The 20,458-nt window shown below is 40.2% G+C and overlaps 1 protein-coding gene across 2 annotated transcripts in view; it reads right to left on the reverse strand.

Moving 5' to 3' along the window:
* Window positions 1-20,458, reverse strand: part of egfem1 (EGF-like and EMI domain containing 1) — an 82,726-nt gene that overhangs the window by 50,178 nt on the left and 12,090 nt on the right. For both annotated transcript variants that reach the window (XM_079676893.1, XM_079676892.1), the window contains exon 5: window positions 4,526-4,648. In XM_079676893.1, coding sequence (XP_079533019.1) covers window positions 4,526-4,648 — 123 coding nt within the window. The remainder of the gene's footprint in view (window positions 1-4,525; window positions 4,649-20,458) is intronic.

The following is a 20,458-nucleotide window of genomic DNA, read 5'->3' on the forward strand; positions in this document are numbered from 1 at the left end:
TATTGCTTTCTTCTTTTCTAAGGTTACATTGTTCTGTTGTCTTACATAATAAACTTACTGTAACTCACATGTGTCAAACTCAAGGCCCGGGGGCCAAATCAGGCCCGTGGTGGATTTAATTTCGGCCCGCAGGATAATTTCTAATTACTATTAGATCTGGCCCTCCGGTATATTGCACTATCTGAGCTAGCATCACAGAGCAGCACACTGAGTTTAATGGATGTTTCCTTCTGCACTTTCTCTCTCACGTCAACAGGGCATGTTTGTTTTTTTCTTTGAGGGAAATAGTTTTGTTGAAGCTGTTGTTGGCCTGTGGAAAAATGTAATCATAAGAAATGACTCTGGAAAAGCTGCAGATAGAGCCATAAGAAATGAATGCAACTGATTATTTAATGTTTAATGTTGTTTTTATAGGCAATCATTTAAGCTTTGTTAGTTCCAGGTTTAATATGTGCAATACGTTCATTTCAATAAGTTCTGCAATAAACATTGAACCAGTCCGGCCCTCGACTGGTACCCATTTTTTTATTTTGGCCCACTGTGTATTTGAGTTAATTTTTTTTAATTGTGTATATTTGCATTGCAGGTAATCCAAAAAGTAATCAGGTTACATGACTTTTACATTTTGATAAGTTACTATTAATTGTAATGGAATACATTTTTACAGGAACCGTCCAAACCCTGAATATGTAGGATTTTTTATAATACGTTAAAGTCCCACATTTAAATGAATGTAATGGCCCTCAAGATTCTGCAGAAAGGTCAGGTCATATCATTTGAATTCTTGAGCCTAAGTTGCCTAAGCCCGACTTAACCGTCTAGACTTCAGGTTGTAAAGCGTTGAACCCATGAGCGTTACTTTGTTAGAAAAGGTGGTGGGGACAATTTCTACAGATTTAACCTCAGCGTAGCAGAAGACAAAATTAGCCCTCCCCATGGTGTTGAACCTCGAGCAGCTGCATGACAAACCAACGCATAGACCTCTGGACCACCAGAGTGCTTGTAAAAAAATTAACCTCCAAATATACATCTTGCTGTGATGTGATTTGGAGAGAATTTTTTACTTTATGCACACAATGAGAGAACATGACATAAATATGAAATAAATGCAGGAATAAAAAAATACAAGAATAAAAACATTTGAAAAAAACTCAAATAAATACATAAATGTGGAAATAGAAAAATATAAGAACACATGTAATGTATTTCTACACTTATTTTAACTTGCATTAATATATTTGTTAATGTATGCGTCTGTGCGTGTTTCACAACAGCACCGGGAATTCCCAGCGTATTCATGTTCTGTAAAAACTGTAAAGCCTCCAGAGACAAAAGTACAATTTGTGATATTGGGCTACATAAATAAACTTTGACTGACTTTGATTGATGGACTTAGCGCGAGAAGTACACTTCACTTCAGAGCCCTCAAGAGCCAGATATAAATGTTTATTAGCCGGAGAGATCCTCCCCCAGAATATATTTTCTTTCTTTTAACATTAGCATTATGGTAATCTCTGACAAGAAAATGAAGCAAAAATACAACATTTACTTCAGGCAAACAGGCCACACAACATTGCCGCAAGCATGTTTTTGCGTTATTTTTGAATCAGTAGAGGAAGGAGGAATTATTTTAATTTGACATTAGCTTTATTACCTGTTAAGCCCCACGGACCCGCGGGCGGGGGCAAAAACTCAACATCTGCAAGAAACATTGTCTGAGGGCTTCTTAACATTTAACAAACTATGTGTCATACCCACCTAACGGGAAGAAACTCAGCTAACTGACGATACGATCAATTTTTAACAAAACAAAACACAAGTCTATCAAGAAGTGTCTAAATGAGCCCTGAGCGAAGAAATGCTAACGCGCTTAGCACAGAACTCACGGTAGAAATACTTTATTACTTATCAGATCTACAAACAAGGTATCAGATTAAAACTGAGATTCCACAGATTCTAGAGGTATCAGTATCATCACTGTGAGACTAAAACTCGCGGCAGCTCAGGCAAACCCAGAAAACACACAGCCTAGCTTTACTGAACCAAAACGGCAAATATGTTTCTGATCAAAAGTTGTTTTCAATGGCATTAAAATGAGAAAAACGCTTCTGAAAGTTAATCAATAGGTTAATCCAATGTGTCTGTGTCACTTTGAAATGATTACTGATAATCCATCATTCCATTTTTGTCAAAAACTGAGATTTCATATTAGCTGCTATTAGAGCTACAGGCCAGCTTCCGGTTTTGGGCTAGTAAGCATCACTCTCACTCCTCAATGGAAATGTGTAGATGGATGTAAGAACTTCCCCTCGATTCTATTGGCTCTAACGGTTCAAAAGAGGTGTCAATCATCAAAATCAACCAAGGGGGGTCATACATATGAAAAATCCACCCAAATGACCCCAGAAGTCCATCCATCCATCCATCTTCTCACGCTTATCCGTGGTCGGGTCGCGGAGTTAGCAGTTCCAGCAGAGAGCCCCAAACGTTCCTTTCCCCTCATCAACCAGCTATGACTGGGGGATCCCAAGGCGTTCCCAGGCCAGCGAAGAGATATAATCCCTCCACCTGGTCCTAGGTCTACCCCTTGGTCTCCTCCCAGCTGGACGTGCCTGGAACACCTCCCTAGAGAGGAGCCCAGGTGGCATCCTAACTAGGTGCCCGAACCACCTCAACTGGCTCCTTTCGACGCGAAGGAGGAGCGGTTCAACTCTGAGTCCCTACCGGATGACCGAACTTCTCACCTTATCCCTAAGGGAGACACCAGCCACCCTGCGGAGAAAACCCATCTCGGCCGCTTGTACCCGCGATCTCGTTCTTTCGGTCATGACCCATCCTTCATGACCATAGGTGAGGGTAGGAACGAAAATGGCGCGGTAGACAGAGAGCTTTGCCTTCTGGCTCAGCTCCCTTTTCGTCACAACGGTGCGGTAAAGCGACTGCAGTACCGTTCCCGCTGCTCCGATTCTCCGACCCATCTCACGCTCCATTGTTCCCTCACTCCCCCAGAAGTGTTTTCTTTATTTCTAAATCTCTCTAAAAAGGTCACATTTAACTTGTTTTGCATCAATCTTGATACAGGGTACTTATTATATGTTGTAATTTGGATTCCTCAAGCTTTTAGTCTACCATCCCATCATTCAAGGATGGTTTTCATTATAAGTAATGGGTTTTTTTTGGACGGAAAACTATAACTTACATTTTTTTACTATGTTCAATCTGAATTTACTTTAAAATAAGAAAAAACTATATTGATTCTGACTTTTCTACATCCAACTCACAGGTTTATCATTGCTTTGAGAAAAAAGATGATTAATTTACCCCTTTTAGAAGTGAAGTTATGTTCATTTGTTCTGGGAATGTCCTGAAAAACAGGGGCTTAACAGGTGCTGCTGCAAAGCGGGAGCAATGCCTTTTTTTAAATGTGATATCAAAAGTTGACTTACATGACCAAATTGCACATCTTGACTCTAAACCAGTGTTCTTCTTTATCCCATTTCTATGTGCACACTATTATCAGAACATTTATAAGTTCTACTTTTAAAAAGTGGTTAGGACACAATTGGCCTTTTCAAAAAGAGCAAATGATGCCAAGGTCTGAACCTACACACACAGCAAAGCTTTCTACTAAGCTTGTTTTCTCAGTTTGGACGTCTCATTCATCTAAAATATGCTGAGTTGGTGTTGGGCACTGAAGCCCATTTGTTCTTTAGAGCTACAGGTGCGAACAAGTGCCCCTGACCTTTAACCTTTAGGATAGGATGTTGACACTCTAATGATTTAAAGTCCGAGAGCTGACCAGGGGAGAAGACAAACGGAAGTAACATCAGCAGCTGTCAGGTTCTTCTTTTATTGGCTTTCGTGTGATTTGTGTGCGTGGTCGTATTGATGGGGAAAGAGAGCCAGTTTAAGAGGAAATATACCTGTTGTTATAACCCTTTAAATAAATTAAACTATTTGGGAAAATTTATGAATTGCTATTTTTATATGTGTTTTTCGTCAAAATGTGACCTTTTTCCCCACTTACGCTTGACACTCACATTTGATATATTATTGAACCCATGTTACATTTAAGTTTCACCCCTTTTACACCTGTATCAGATCCATGTTACACCCATATTGCACTGGTATAACACCCATTTTAAACCACTCATAGTACATACATATTACACTTATATTACACCCTTATTCAAATGTATCACACCCCATATTTCCCCCATGGATTGAACAGATATTTTAATAATCTTCATAAGATGTTTTGATCTGTATAAATGTTAAAATCAAATCCCCTCACCGCTTGACTCTTTAATTGTTCACATGAATCAAATACAATATGTTTCTACATTCTCTTCACTGAGCTCAGATTAGCCACCTTCCTATAACAGTCTGTCTGTGTTTGTAGACATCCTCTACATCCAGGTTCAAGGTTCAAGGCTTCAAGGTTCCAGGCTTTTATTGGTCATACGTGCATAGCTACAGTGTAGTTATGACGATGAAAATCTTAGGTCACAGATGTGCTTCTTACCGTGACACGCTCTGCCGTCCGGCCCCAGTCGGCTGCCTTCGGGACACTTGCAGTAGAAGCTGCCGATGGTGTTGCAGCAGAATCCCTCGCAGCCGCCTTCATCCCGCTCACATTCATTAACATCTGAAAGATTACAATTAGAGATTCATTATTTAACAAAACAGAAATACTTCCTGTCCCTTTTCAGCCAACCTGATGCACGCCTGTTGGCTAATAGAAGGAAACAGCAGCTGCCTATCTTCGTTCATAAAGCTGAGATTAAGGATTCTCTCTCCACTCTCCAGACTCTTCTACCTTAAAACTTCATCATATCAGCTCCAAAAGGACTCTTAACCTCACTCATGGATTTCCCATTTTCTTAATTTTCTCTGAGCGTAAAACTTTTTCCAGGTTTGTTCCTTGTTCACACTTGTAAACACTTTTTCAACTGCTGCTATTATCACAGTATATGTTTTCCACGAGGCTGCAAAATGGCTAATCCCTTTTGCAGATACAGTGTTGGATGTTTGATTGAGCAAAGAAAGCAGATGGTGACAGAGACATGGATTGGCTTCCATGGACCCCCCCCCCCCCCCCCCCTGTCAAAGAAGAAGACCAAGAGTCGAAAGGGAATCTGTTATAATTCTTAGTAGCTTAGCAATTTGTAATAGTTTGTTTATCTTTGAATAACAGGACATGTCAGAAGCTTAGAGAGACATTTAGGAAAGGAAAAGACAGCTGGAAGAAGAGAGCAACATGCTGTACACAGTAACAAGACATATCAAGGTCTGCCTTTATATTAATGACAACAGATTGTTACTCTGTTAAAGGGGCCCTATTTCAGGTTCATATCAGTATGTAGTGTCTCTACTGGGACATGTCTCCATGCTTTAATGTTCAAAAAGCTCTTTATGTTTCTCACACTGTCTGTGCTGCAGCACCTCTTTTCACCCTCTGTCTGAAACCAGAGCACAGTCTGCTCTGATTGGTTAGCTGGCCGGCTCTGTTGTGATTAGTCAATCGCTTAGAGATGTCTCGCCCCTTAGCCTATCACGTACAATGTGTCGGAAAAGCTAGCCAAAAGAGCGCTAGCCAATAGAAGTGCGAGCGTAGTGATGTCATTATGTTACAGAAGTAAACAAAGGAGTCCAATGGAGGCTTGAGAGAAACTCTTTGCAGAACATTTACATGCACAAAAACCTACAGAATAACACACTACAGGAAAGGGAAAACTGCAAAAGGCATGATAGGGCCTCTTTAAATTCCCCCATCACTGTATTTTCTTTTATAAACAAGGAAGTGTGTGTGGTTCTTACTAAGCTTTTAATTACGTTTTTCATATTTGTTTAGACTTCACGTGAAGCAGTATTTATTTCCCATTGTCTCAATCCCCTGGGCAAGTATGAAGGTTAATCCAAAGCACATACAGTTGAATGGACTGCTAACAAGTTAAAGCCAACATACTGTAGATGCGCTCCGAAGTGCCTCTGGTTAAACACCTGAAAACAATTCATGTCTCCTCAAAGGAGAATTGCCAGTATTCTCATTTCGGCCCATTCAGGGGATGTCAGATTAGTCTACACTGTATTTCATCTGCAGGACGACACTTGGGGAGAATGGATATCTTAGCCAGTATTATAAACAGACATGGGTATGGCAAACAGACCCTATTGCTCACACAAAATGCATCCGCCTCCATGTGTAAACTTGTACGAAAACACAGACGTCCCATAGTTCAAAATTGTCTCCAGCTGACCATGTGAGAAACATTATCGATTCTCTATTCCCATCGTTTCATTTCACGAGATGCAAAGGACAGAAGTTTGGACGAGTGGTGCTGTTTTGTGAAAAGCACATGTTTTTTCAATAAGTCTCCCATGTGGAGAAGATGAGATATGTTTCTTACAGAAGGGGGAACGAACCACCTGAGATTGAAATAAAAAAAGCTCACAGAACAAATGTCTCTTTTATGGTTGTTATTAAAGTTTATTAGTCGTTTGTTTCCGGATCTACCGTCCGTATCGAACACAGTCTACAGCAGGTTATGCAGCAGCAGTGTTGCATTAATACTGCAACAATGGTGGCTGTAGTTTAATATTTAAATAGAATTGTTGGTAAAAGCGCCCTGAAAATAATCTGTAGATTCCTGCAGGACCTCAGAAACTAAGGATGGGTCGCCATTTGTGTTTAACCGGCAACACCCACACTTGGTTTCTAAGGGCAGGCAGATTTATCTGGCTCATCTGTGGAGGCACACTTTCTTTCGGGAATTAAGATCATACATTTGCCCGATTATTTTACAGTAGGTTCAGCTTTCCTCGTAACAAATTAGTTCCTCCACCTAATTTGTTATATTTAAAAGTATTCAATATGGATTTAAATGCAAAATGCACTTTTTAATACACGTTTTTTCCTCAGCGACGGATAATAAAATAACAGGTTGACATAATTCAATGCTTCATCTCCCTGCCAGTGCCTTGGTCTTTACTCACACTCCATCGTTCAGCATGTTTACGATCGCTCGCTGTGCGTCTAAGTACATTTCTGTCTAACCCTTAAAGATGTGCACACACACACACACACACACACACACACACACACACACACACACACACACACACACACACACACACACACACACACACACACACACACACACACACACACACACACACACACACACACACACACACACACACACACACAAACACACACACGGTTGCACACAGAGAAACACCCCCTTCCTTTACTCTTAGGGATGTGACATGGCCCCTTAACCTCAGGACTCTCCCCCTCACACACCCCCACTTTCATCCCACAGCTCCTGAGAGTCTTAATGAGCTCTGCATATCAGCTCAGGGTAATTTACAATCATCATCATCATCATCATCATCATCATCATCATCATCATCATCATCATCATCGTCAACATGCCGAGCACAGATTCATTCAGGCCGTGTCAGAGCATTGAGGGAGTATATAGGTTTATAGGTAACATTACAAAGGCAGAAAGTCACATGCATCTCAAAGGGCAGGGATGGGAGGGTAACTTTAAAATGTATACTGTAATGACTAGTTACCTGTACAAAATATAATCAGTAACCTAACCTGAGTATCAGTATATAAAAAGAAAGTATCCTGATTACTTTTTTTTACCCTCTGATTATCTCAAGATCAAATGCAATGCAAATGAAGACAAGAAAAATTGAATATCAAGAAGATGTTTTTTACTGAAGTGTTTAATGCAAGACAACAGAACAATGGGACCTTAGAAAAGAAGAAACCAAGATATCTAGGATCAAATCTGTGTCCCATAACAAAGTAGTAGCTACTAACCAAAGTTGTAAATAGTAGAGCACCATCTTGCTTACAAAATGTAGTGGCGTAAAGTGTCAAATAGCATGAAAACACTTGAGTAAATCTTCCTATAAATCCACCACTGGTCGTCTAAAATGTGGGGACCAAACTGCACTGCAATCACTTGGTCAGTTTCCTAAATCAAACCCTTGCTTTAAATGTATAGCCTCAAAGATATCTTGTTAGCCAAACCTCAAAGAAAAACAGTTTCCTCGTATCGATTTCCAAACGTTGCTATTTTTGACTTTGTGGCTTGGCTTGTCACCAAAGTCATCAGTAATACTCTGGCCAAACGTGACGGCCATCAAGTGAGGAAGAATGTATAAAAGTGCTTTAACATGTTAATGAGAGCAGCAGTAGTGCAAAGACTCTTGGACCAAACCTTTAGGAAAAGATGTATCGTTTCAGAGACTCAGGGAATTGAGATGAAGAGGGATTTAAATATAACTAAATGTACCGAACATATAGTCAAAAGAGTAAGAAGAAGACAAAAAACGTATTAATATCATACAATGGAGTTAAAACCAGCCGATTATCAGTTTTCTTCATGTCTAGAAATGAAAAAACAATGAAAACTCAAAGCAAATATCATTAAATATGCAGAAAAACTTAGATTAGATCTGATAATAGATCAACAGAGCTTTGACAAATGTATAAGTAATCTGGAAACTTCTGATCACAAATTGAGGGGGGGGTGTCCGGTGCCTTGCTCAAGGGCACCAATGCAGGGCCTAGGAGGTGAACTGGGACCTCTCCAAGTAACAGTCCACACTCCATATTTAGGTCCGGTCAGGGACTTGAACCGGCGACCTTATGGCTCACAGACCAAGCCCCTACTGACTGAGCTGGACGAGAAAGGTGCAAGTGATGAAAACTTTGAAACAATTCAGTCACTTAGTTTAAAATGAATGTTTCCTGAGTTTCAAATCACGGCTTTAAACTAATGTATACATTGTTTAACACCATCTTCATTGCTGGAGTAGAAACAGGGTTGGTTGTTTTTAGTTGTTTAGTAACAGTGCTGTCCTGCTAGTAATCCCCAAGTTGCAGATATAACACTAATCTGATAACATATGTTTTCATGTAACTGTTTGTTACAAAAATAATACAATGAACAATACAACGACATTCAAGACATAAATCCTGACATCATTAACAACATTAACAACATCAACAACATCAACACCAATCTCATCCACTTTCAACATCAAACTCAGCCAAGACCGACTCCAGTTTTCTTTGTTTGATTCCTGATATTCATAATTACATATAATCCCTTATTCCCCAAGCCTGCAACAGAACACAACAAGTGTGTTTCAGAGGGTTAAAAGATGGGTGAAGAAGACATACATGTGTTTCCAAAATGTATAGAAGAATATCTCTGGGTTGACGTAAGTGGTGTGTCATCTCTCCCTTCAGTTACATGAAGATTGATCATTCAGATTTACAGGTTAGAGGTTCAGAGGCCACACGAGGGAGTCAGCACTGGTGAATATCGAGGAGAAGGCAGCAGGTGTCTGGCTATCAGGGGACTTGGATCCAAAAGGAGTTTCCTTGAGCATCTTTTCTAAATAAATGAAGATACATGTGTTTGATGCATTAAGAAAAGGCCCGACTCTTGGAGGATAAAAGCTGTAGTTGGCGTAAAGAAGTGGAATTGTTTGCCGAATGATTTGAAGGACCCATGGCATGGCCATTTCTACTGATCATAATTCCATTGTTGAGGTCTACTAAAATACATTTATATTTTGCAATTTTCCAAACTCACATTGGTTTCCCATACAGCATCTCTGTATAGTATGTGTATTCACTCTCTGTCCTAAACGGACTGATGGAGCTCCTGCCCCCCCCCCCCCTCCCTATGAGTCCAGTGGCCGTCGGAACCCAGTCCGAAAACCAGTTCCGCTATGTTTTGCAATGTCCCGCCGTGTGTGTGTGTGTGTGTGTGTGTGTGTGTGTGTGTGTGTGTGTGTGTGTGTGTGTGTGTGTGTGTGTGTGTGTGTGTGTGTGTGTGTGTGTGTGTGTGTGTGTGTGTGTGTGTGTGTGTGTGTGTGTGTGTGTGTGTGTGTGTGTGTGTGTGTGTGTGTGTGTGTGTGTGTGTGTGTGTGTGTGTGTGTGTGTGTGTGTGTGTGGCGTTCTGGGGCAGCATAGACAGGTCTTTTCTGTGTTGGAGCTTTACTCGCTACAGGGTGTACTTTGAGGGTTTGTGACTCTGCAGACCGTTTACATGCAGCAAAACCTTCATAACACACAAGGGGACGGGTAATAACCAGAAAAGCAGGACATGGGACCTTTAAAGGGCTGTAAGAAAATTGTTATGTTTAAAAAATGGGTACCACTTTCACCGGTTGCTTGCCAAATAGTGAGCCCACATTTATCTGGACTGCTAAGCCTTATATTGGCTACCTAGCTTGCTTCGTCTCCTTCATCAGCCAGCATCCTTGGTATCTGTTGCTCACTGAGTTCTCGCTAAGTAGCCAATATAAGGCTTAGTCATCTTGCCAAATAGTGAGCTTGTGTTGATGTATGAAAACTACGTTAGATCTGGTTTATAAATGTTTCCTTTATGAATCCTTTATAAGAGTAGTCTTATTGTAAAGTGGTACGTATGAAGTTGACTTTTGATTGTGTTCTGATTTTATGCTTCAGTATTTGAAAGCAACTGTGACTGAAAGAATATTGCTTTTATTTAACTTTTTTATGGTTATTTCATTTTTAGGGTTAGGGTTAGGGTTTAACCAGTATAAGGGAACATGTTTTGTATTTTGTACATGTTTTGAAATAACTGCCATGTGTGGAATAAATAAATAAAAGCTCCTATATTGACAGTGGCCAGAGACTTATCAAAAATAATTGCATGCATGCAGTCTGTTTGTAAAACATCCAAATGCACAGCAGCTGAACCGAGGCAGAAATGTTCTTCTTAACGCCAACGTGTGCCAAAAGTAACACTGTTCAGATGCAAAGATTATGTGTTTCCATGAACGCAGCCCCTCCACTGTGGGTCACATTGTGTTTGTGTTATGAGAGACAGCAGGGGGGTTTTCCCAGGTACATGTGTAATGATATATACTCAGTTAATAAAGCAATACAGCACTCAGGGATGAGGTTCACAGTGAGCATCTGAGAGGTGTTGTTCTGCGCGAGGGGAAGGTTTATCACGGGGCACATCTGGAACTTTTAGGATTTATTCTATTTAGGGTTGGGGAGTGACTTATTACATATAACCGGATTACGTGATGAGGATACAAGTGTGAATCTACGCCTGCTGCCTGAATCTGCTTTATGGTTTTCACTTTCTTTGGTTCATTTGTTCTGTTTTTAATTCAGTAGGTCAACCTATATGTTCATAAAATAGTGTGTGTGAGCTTAACTGTGTGTATTCAAATAAAACGGAGCATTTTCTGTCAGCTCAGATTTTATTTCTGCTTTCTTAAACTGCAGTATGTGCTCATGTGTTTCATTGTTGGTGTATAGGTTCCTGCCTGAATATGCTTAATGAAAGGCAGGTTTTCCTATCAATAAAATCTCCGAGCAGAGGACACATTTTTGATCCTAAAGATCTTCGTTTCTTCTTTCCTAAGGTTACATGTTCTGTTGTCTTACATAATACATTAAAGTCAAAAACGTATTGAGGTTACTTTTCTCTTGTATTTATTTGCATTGCATTTATGAAAGCAATATCAATAATAATTCAATAATAGTCAATAGCATCCTCTAGTCTACGGCATACCATCCAACCTCCTCAATAAACTCCAACATATCCAGAACTCTGCTGCCCGCCTCCTCAGCCACAACCGCTCCCGAGACCACATCACTCCCGTCCCCCAGAACCTCCACTGGCTCCCCGTCCATCAAAGAATCCACTTCAAAGTCCTCCTGATTACTCACAAAGCCCTCAACAACCAGCCCCCACCCCCTACCTCACAGACCTGCTGCACCACCACATCCCTTCCTGCTGCCTCCGCTCATCAGAAGCTAACCTCCTATCCATCCCCACCCGCATCAATCACCGGACCTGGGGGGACAGAGCCTTCTCCGCTGCTGCCCCCCTCCCTCTGGAACTCACTCCCACAACCCATCAGAGACTGCACCGACCTCACCACCTTCAAAATACTCACAAAAACTCACCTCTTCAATCTGGCTTTTAATGTGTGATTGTTTTTGTATTGCTTGATTTTAATTTGACTTTAACTATATGTATCTGTTGTTCTTCTCTTTTCACTACCTTTGTAAAGCGACTTTGAGCACCTGTGCAATATATAAATGCCGTTAATAACTTTGTAATATAAACCTGGCTGCTAAATCCTTAGAACTGTTACAAGGTGTGTATTTTGTAAATTGTAAATTGTGTAACTTGCTGCTGTTAAATGCCAACCACCTATGTCCAATATGTGCTAGATGTGCAATATATAAATGCCGTTAATAACTGTGTAATAAATACCTGGCTGCTAAATCCTAAAAGCTGTTACAGGATGTGTATTTTTTAAATGATGTAACTTTTTATTTTTTATTATATTTTGTATTATATCATAACTTAGTACTTCACATATTTAACATTATGTAACATTAAGCTGTCTGTGGCTCTTTTTCCTGCTGTAACTTCCCAAATATCCCCTCCGTGGGACTAATAAAGGTATTCGGATTCTGATTCTGTAAAAGCGCTAACAAAATGTATTTATTATATTATTATTATTTAATATTGAGACAATTCTCTATATTCTGCATTTTGTAAGTAATTACTGTTGAGTAATGTATATTTTTCTTATGTTCTTTTAGTTTGGTTTTTTTTAAGAATAAATGTTGTGCTTTTGGTCGTACATGTTGTTTATTAATCTCAATAAAAATTGGGTCGCAAAAAAAATATTGAGACAATTCAAAGCCATCGGGTTACATGGTGGGGAAAATGGTTTCCTCTCAGATTACAGAGTAGACTTGTGTTCTCTGCATAGAAACATCGGCCACCGTGTCCCGATCCCTGCTTCTCTCATTAGGTGTTATTGTCATTACCTGTCAGTACAGTACCTCCCCTGGCCAATTTCTCGAAGGACCAACGCTCTTCCTTCCTCTACAAAGAAAAAACTTGGAGTACTTGGACATTAAATAAATCAACAAATCCTCCATTTCCCCTCATGTTAAAAACATTAGGCGAAGAGAGTGCAGATCAATACGTGAGTCAGCAGGCCTCCACTGTGTCTCTATGTGGAAGTGTTGGGTCTCAGACCTCAGTGGTTGGAAATGTTCCTCAGACCTGAAGGGATTTACTGTTTCTTCCTTAGTAGATGGAAATTGAGTCTCTGGCAGGAAACATTCATATTTTCTTCATCTTTTCCCACATCACTTTTGTGACGAATGGACTTAGAAAATAGGAATGCAACTTGTGAAACAGCTCGTCTTATATATCCAAGAAGAATGTCCGCATGGCTCATCTCAAAACCTCTCAACTGCTTTTATAGTCAACTAAAACTGGCAAAATGACCAGAAGTGAAAGATTCTTTATATTGCAACATCCATCATTTTAATAAACCACAGGGGGGCAAATGAGAATTGCCATAACAGGAAACAGTGTGCAGCTTTTTGAACATTTGAAGGAGTACTGCAGCAGAGCCAGCTAATAAAGCGGTGAAATCACTGAGGCTTGGCCATGAGATGTAATATTTAATGATGACATGTTCCACCTGACGGTTTGATGGGCTCACTCCCATCTCCCAATTCCTTTCCATTAGTTCCTTTAATTCTTCTTTGGCCTTAATCAGAGCCCCTCGTTTTTTTAATCTGCAGGATGGAAATGTAGGGGGGGAGAATATGTAAAACTCGTTATGATTATTTATTATTCATTGGCTCTGTTGAACTACGTTGCTGCAGCCGACTTGCTGTGGTGATGTGTGGATTTACTAAGAGATGATCAACTGTCGAGCACTACACACAAGGTGTTGTCATGTATGTTAGATTTGTATCTAATTATGAAATCAACCACAAGTCAAAGTAACTTATCTAATGTTAAAGGGGACATATTTTGCCTGGGTTCATGTTTGTATTTTGTGTCTCTACTGTGACATGTCTCCATGCTTTACGGCCCATCCACCGCGGCGTGCGTTGAAGCTTCAACGCTTCTGCCCATTCACTTTGAATGGGGTGACGTCACGCTTTGCCGAACTGCATTGTGGGAGCGTTGCTTCGCTTTGCTCGCGTTGCTCGCTTCAAAAGTTGAGCAATGTTCAACTTTTGAAGCTTCAACGGAAGCGTCAGCCAATCGAATCATATGCCAGTACAAGCTCTAGCCAATCAAACCGCGTGCTTGTGTGTCCAGGGCGGGAGATTCACGTGATTGGTTGTTGGTCGAGCTTCAGACACGCCCACCTGCAAGCTTCAACGCACGCCGCCGTGTGGACGCTGCGCTAATGTTCAGAAAGCTCTTTATTTCTCTCATACTGCCTGTGCTGCAGCACCTCTTTTCACCCTCTGTCTGAAACCAGAGCCCAGTCTGCTCTGATTGGTTAGCTGGCCGGCTCTGTTGTGATTGGTCAACCGCTAAAAGATGTCCCGCCCTCACAATGTCTTATAAAGCCTTAACCAACAATAAGAGGATCAAATATAAGGCCTAAACCCAAAACTTAATTGATAATTTCCAATACATTTGTTAAAGTTCCCCAAAAACAAATTACATTTATCTTGGGACAGTTGTTGGAAATGGAGATGAGGAAATGAGCTGCACTTTCTTGAGGATTTTAGCAGAGGAAAAATAGACCCATCATGTGCTGTTAGAGGAAAACAGAAGATCCTGTGAAGTAGAGCAAAGGTCAAAGGTTGTTCATAGACAGCTGATGAGTTTTAAGGAACCTGCCACAAAGAGGAAAGAGAGCCTCAACCATCAGCTCAGCAGTAAAAAAAGATAAGACAAAAGTGTGATTGTTTTCAAGATGTTGCCGTGAATGAAATGGACAGCTAGCTCGAGAAAGGGATAATCAATCATGGCTTTCAACTCTGGGAGGAAGAATACCGTCTACCATTAAGTCTTCACTCAAGCACTCAATAATGGAGTGAAGAAACATAGAGCTAGTGTTTGAATCACAAGAAGGGGTGAGTTTACTGGCATATTTAAAACACTGCAGAATATATCTGAAGAACCAGGAATCTTGTACATGTTGGTACGATGATGGTTGCATGTTTCTACCACCACACTCCAGCTTTAAACTTTGAGTGCTTTATCTCCAAGCCTCTGACAATATATCTGGAAAGGTCATCCTGTTGCTTCACCAGTCACTTGGATGAAACATGGCCGTTGATTTGACTGACTTATATTCAGCATGTACGGGACTACATGGAATTTCATGACAAAATAAATGAGGGCTGACATTTGTGCCTAGCAATGCTTCTCCAAAAAACACACAAAGAATAATCACATTTAGTCCATTTTCTGCAACACGTGTCAAAAAGTCAGATTTGTATCCAGTGGTCTGACTGATGAAAGTCAACATAAGTTTAGATTTATTTAGCTATCCTACTCAAAGGTAGGGTAGGTAAGAATGGAGAAACCAGCTCGAGTGCGCTAGAATTTGAAAGTACGCTGCCGAAAGAAATCTGCCTCTTCCTTCAGACTTCCTAACAGAGCCCCTCCTCCAACACACACGAACGCGCACATGACCAATGAGGGCACGAGATAACTTTGTGCACAGATGGAAGGCTGACAGGCAGGTAGGCCATCCAGTTACTTTAGCCGGGCCGGCTCAGATGATTGGTCGTGCTTTTTACAGCGCCACGGCTTCCACAGATGATATTTTTTTATGTATTCATTGCTATCGGGATGTTAAGAGCATTCCATGGAGTGTAACACAAGTGATTCTGAAGTTAATTATCTACACTAACTTTAATGACTATTCTCAGTGGCCTTTAGTAAAGTGAGGGGATTGATCCTCACCAGTGACCTTTTTACAAATGTTTCTCCATCAAGGAGGTGATGTTTTTAGGCTTAGATTGTCTTTCTGCAGGATTACGGAAATGCTCCTTGACAGATTGTTTATGAAACTTGGTGGAAGGGTGGAGCATAACATTTAGGAGCCGGTCCAAGTCAAGGGACACACTTTTGTCTACATTGGGAGAAGGAAGCTCAGAAGCTACATTAATTTGGTCTCAGAATGATCAGACAAATTACTTCCCGACTAGTGAATTTAAGTCAACGCCCTTCAGTAGGAACAGCAGCTCAGAATGTTGACGAAAACGTATCTACGGTATTTATTTTTTGTGTAATAAAAACATTACCTTACATTACATGTCACTTTTTAGACGCTTTTATCCAAAGCGACGTACATACTCAATACTGTGGGCAATCCCCACAGGAGCAATTTGGAGTGAAGTGTCTCAGGGACACAACGACATGCTGACTGCAGTGGGGTTTGAACCTGTGACCCCCTGAACACCAACGCACAACCCACTGCACCACACGCCTTGAAACTATACTAGAAACACTCTGCACAATAGTCCCAACACATCTTGTTTGTAGCGTTCATGTTGTCCAAATCACAACCTACAGTAAAGCTCATGAACACACCAAAGTTGGAAGAAAGTCTCCCAAATGAGGAAAAGTGGTAATCCAATGACGCCTTGGCTGCGCTCTCTGAATGCCACGCTAGTTCTCCTAATGCTAAAGCTAGATGTGCATTGCTAACACAAGTTCAAGGAGCATCCTTGGCTCTGGGAGTGCTCCAGTGCTCCTGTAGGAATCTCATAGTGAGCTTTGGGAACACATGGTCAATCACACAGTCCGTTAGCCCCAACCCGCTCAGCATTAACCTGGTAAACAATGGTGCCTTGATGCATTTTGAGAGACGAGGGTGTGCTTGTTTAGTGTGTGAGAACTTCCCAGCCATATGGCAGCCATTAGGCTCTAATGAGCTTCTTCCTCTGTTAGCTACGCTAAGCATGTAGCACTTTGCATTGCCCAGTCTGCTATCTTCCTGACAGGCATGATGCCTCCATGCCTGTCCTGGCATGTGAAAGCTTCTTCAACACACTTAACAGCAGACTTGATGAATGAGAACAGGAAGGCGAGATACACAATATTAGAATAACATTACATACCAGTGTTGGTTGCACGTTAAAAGGCTCAGCGGTAAACAAGGTCAAAGTTGAAATAATTTGATCTTTGAGCACAGCGCTCGGCAACAAATTCAAGATTTTTGCGACAGGCAGCTTGAGTCACACAAAATGTCTACTGTTCCAATGATTTGTTTTCTGTAGAATTATAATAAATCCTCTCTTTGTGCGTCCTGGACATCCTATAGCTGACCATGTGATGGATGTACCTTCATTCACCACACTTCGAAGTTTCGCATCCTGTAAAAAAGAATAGAAAAAACACTAAAAGTGGAACGGCTGTAGATGACATTGCATGTGGGAAAAAAGGAAAGGCCTGTGTGATTATGTTTCTCCCTGCAGCTTCAGTTGAACACTGAGCCACCTGGCTTTTACATATTTTTTTGAAAAAAAGTTTGTTTTGAAAAATCTGTCTTCCTATTCAGAATGGCAATTTATCTTCAGACAAAAAATGAAGGACTTTTTTGGTGCTTTAATGGCTTTTCAATTCTCAGGTGTGCATTACTAACTAAACATTGAAATGTGGGCTGTAGTTGGGGCTTGTTTCTATTACTGGAATACCAGCATTTCACTTTCAACAGCTGACCATTACCATCATTCATTGACTTAAGCAATATATGTTCACTTGTAGGTGTCCAAAGAAAATGTTTAAGGAGAAAAGTGCTGATGATTCAATGAGTGAGTTCACATGACACCAGTCCAGCCAACTTTAAAGAGATGTGTTCATCTCTAAAGGCTTACATTGTTAATATAGTTTTCAGTAACCTCTGAGCGGAGAGCTGCTAGCCAAAGCAAAGGCCATCTGTCAGAGGTAATCATGAGGTCTAGACTGCAGTTCTTCACGAAAATTAAGACCATCAAGACATCGTCACCTCAACAAATTCAGCACCACAGCAGCAGCCATACTAAAAGAGGCCCTATATGCTTTTTGGGGGGGTTTCCCCTTTCCTGTAGTGTTAAAGCATGGAAACACGTCACAGTAGAGGCACTAAATACAAATTTGAACCTGAACGTTGGCATAACATGTCCTCTTATAATCATTTTGGTTAAAGAATCATTTGAAACGAGACCAAAACTAACAAAAACACCACCATCATTCCAGCCAGATGGTTCCTATCATATTCAAAACACAGTTTGCTGCACGCTCTGACACCATCCAAGACCTTTAATCTGTTAAATCACAAGGACCCAGTATTCCGAATTGAACGTACAATAAAGCGGGGTTCATACATGTTATTTCAAATTAGAAAATGTCCTCACCTCATTTGCTGACAAAGATTTAGCATTTTACTGTAAGAGTCCTATAAATGTACCCTTTTGTGTTACAGAAGGAGAGATACTGAGGAAAGTATGTTCAAAAGGCTCATTTTACCCACAAGTCATATTAAAACTTGACCGGGAGCTCTACAGTGAAACGAGCTGCATGGAAAAAGTCCGAGAGGACAAACTCTACGCATGGTATGTTAGTTATCATTCCAGATCTGCGAAAGACATCACTGTTCCCTGAAGTTGTGAGAACAACCGCAGAAGTAACTAAGACATCATCCTGTTTTTCAGATCATAAATCAGGTTTAACACCATGATCATCCCCAACATGGATCTGTGTCTAAATGTATTTATTATGTGTGTTATAACCACATCTCAGAATTTGACTTGACGGCATCTTTGAGCTTGATTACTTCCAGAAATCAGAAAGAAAATATGGTTTCTTCCCATTTTGAGTTCTTTTGCAGGCTCTCTAAGGTTCAGTGCACTCGCGGCCATACCAGTCAAATGAAAACAAGGCAGGTCTGTTCCTCGGTCCAACAGAGACACATGCAGGGATGTATGATATTACTGAAGACATGTGAAAGCCGTGGAGGAGAGAGGATCAAAAAAAGGAAGATGTCTCCAGATAATTTATCCAGAGTTTTCCCAAGAAGCAAATATATTTAAACCACATTCAAAAGCACATGTCTTAAGTTATCCAAAGAATGGAGCATAAGATAATCCAGGAAACCAACATTTGCTGGACACGCCTTGAAATGGCAAATGCTATTCATCACGTCTGAACAGTTTCAGCAGGATCAAGATGTTTTCGTTATATGTAAGACTTTTTAAACCTCTTTTAACCCTTAGATGCACGAGTGACTGGACCCAGCTAAGTGGGTCAAAAAGGACCCGTATTAGAATAATATGTGTTTTAATGCCATTTTTGTCATTTTGGTTAAGAAAAATCACTTGTATAATATTTAGTATTATATTTTGGTTCACACTAGAAATATTTTATATATAATTGTTCACTATTTATAATTTTCGAAATTTTCTTTACATTTTGAAAAAAAACGTTTTCCCATAGAAAAATGCATGCGGGTCATTTTTGAACCACTTATTAAACAAAAACGTATTAATACAAAAACTACAATTTCTTAAAATGTAAATTTAAAATTTGAATGGCATGATATCCAAAACATGTTTTTTGAGGAATAGCTGGAATATGAAATGATAAAAAAATGTATTTACAAAGATACTTCAAGAATCCACCTTACTGGGTCAAAAAAGACCCACTTATGCATCTAAGGGTTAATAAAGCCACTTGTCGAGAAAAGTCCTATTTAGTATAACTATTTTCATGCGCTATTTTTTGATTACCTCGATCTGCAAAAGGCATTTGTTAAATTATGTTTTTTTAATTCTTGTGGATTTTAAAATGCAACGTCTGCGGAAAAAAATCCTGAAAACCCTAATTTCCCTTGTTTTGATAATACGGCCACATTTTCAGATGAACGTACTCAATGCCTTTCAAGATTATTTTAAGATCCAGAGGGGGGTTCTGGCTTTGACATTCCAGAGCAGTACTCAATGTTAATAGCATGTTTTTTTCTTCTCAGAGGAACAGGAATAGGAACGCAGACATAACACAAGGGAACATGAGGAGGAATGCCCTGAGGTTTTAAAGTCTACAGCTCTGAGTCAGCATGTTTTCCCTCAGTTTCCTCCTGCTCCCTAACTTCACTTACAGCCTGCACAAGGAGACACAAGGCCACCCTGAGTCCTCACCACAGTCTACTATAAACTGAGATACAGTCACTGATGACTGCGGCTGTATTAAAGAGCGCATATTATGCTCATTTCAGGTTTACATTTACGATACGATAATACTTCAATGATCAGATCAAGTCTGAAATTTGACTTGCATCACAGCAGCTCCATGTGTAACATCAACATAGAGAAATATCAAGACACAATACATGAAAAACAAACATTTAACCCTTAGATGTGGGTCTTTTTTGACCCGGTGAGGTGGTTTTCTTGAAGTATCTTTGTAATTAAAAAATGTTTTGGATATCATGCCATTCAATTTTTTAATTTACATTTTAAGAAATTGTAGTTTTTGTATTACTAACCCAAGCTTCCATAAGTGGGACAAAAATGACCCGCATGCATTTCCTATGGGATCCTCTGGGAACCTTTGATTCTTATCACCTGTTGCTGTCAGGAATACATTCACTGTAGACCACACAG

The sequence above is a fragment of the Notothenia rossii genome (genome assembly GCF_949606895.1).
Source record: "Notothenia rossii genome assembly, chromosome: 4".
Lineage (NCBI taxonomy): Eukaryota > Metazoa > Chordata > Actinopteri > Perciformes > Nototheniidae > Notothenia > Notothenia rossii.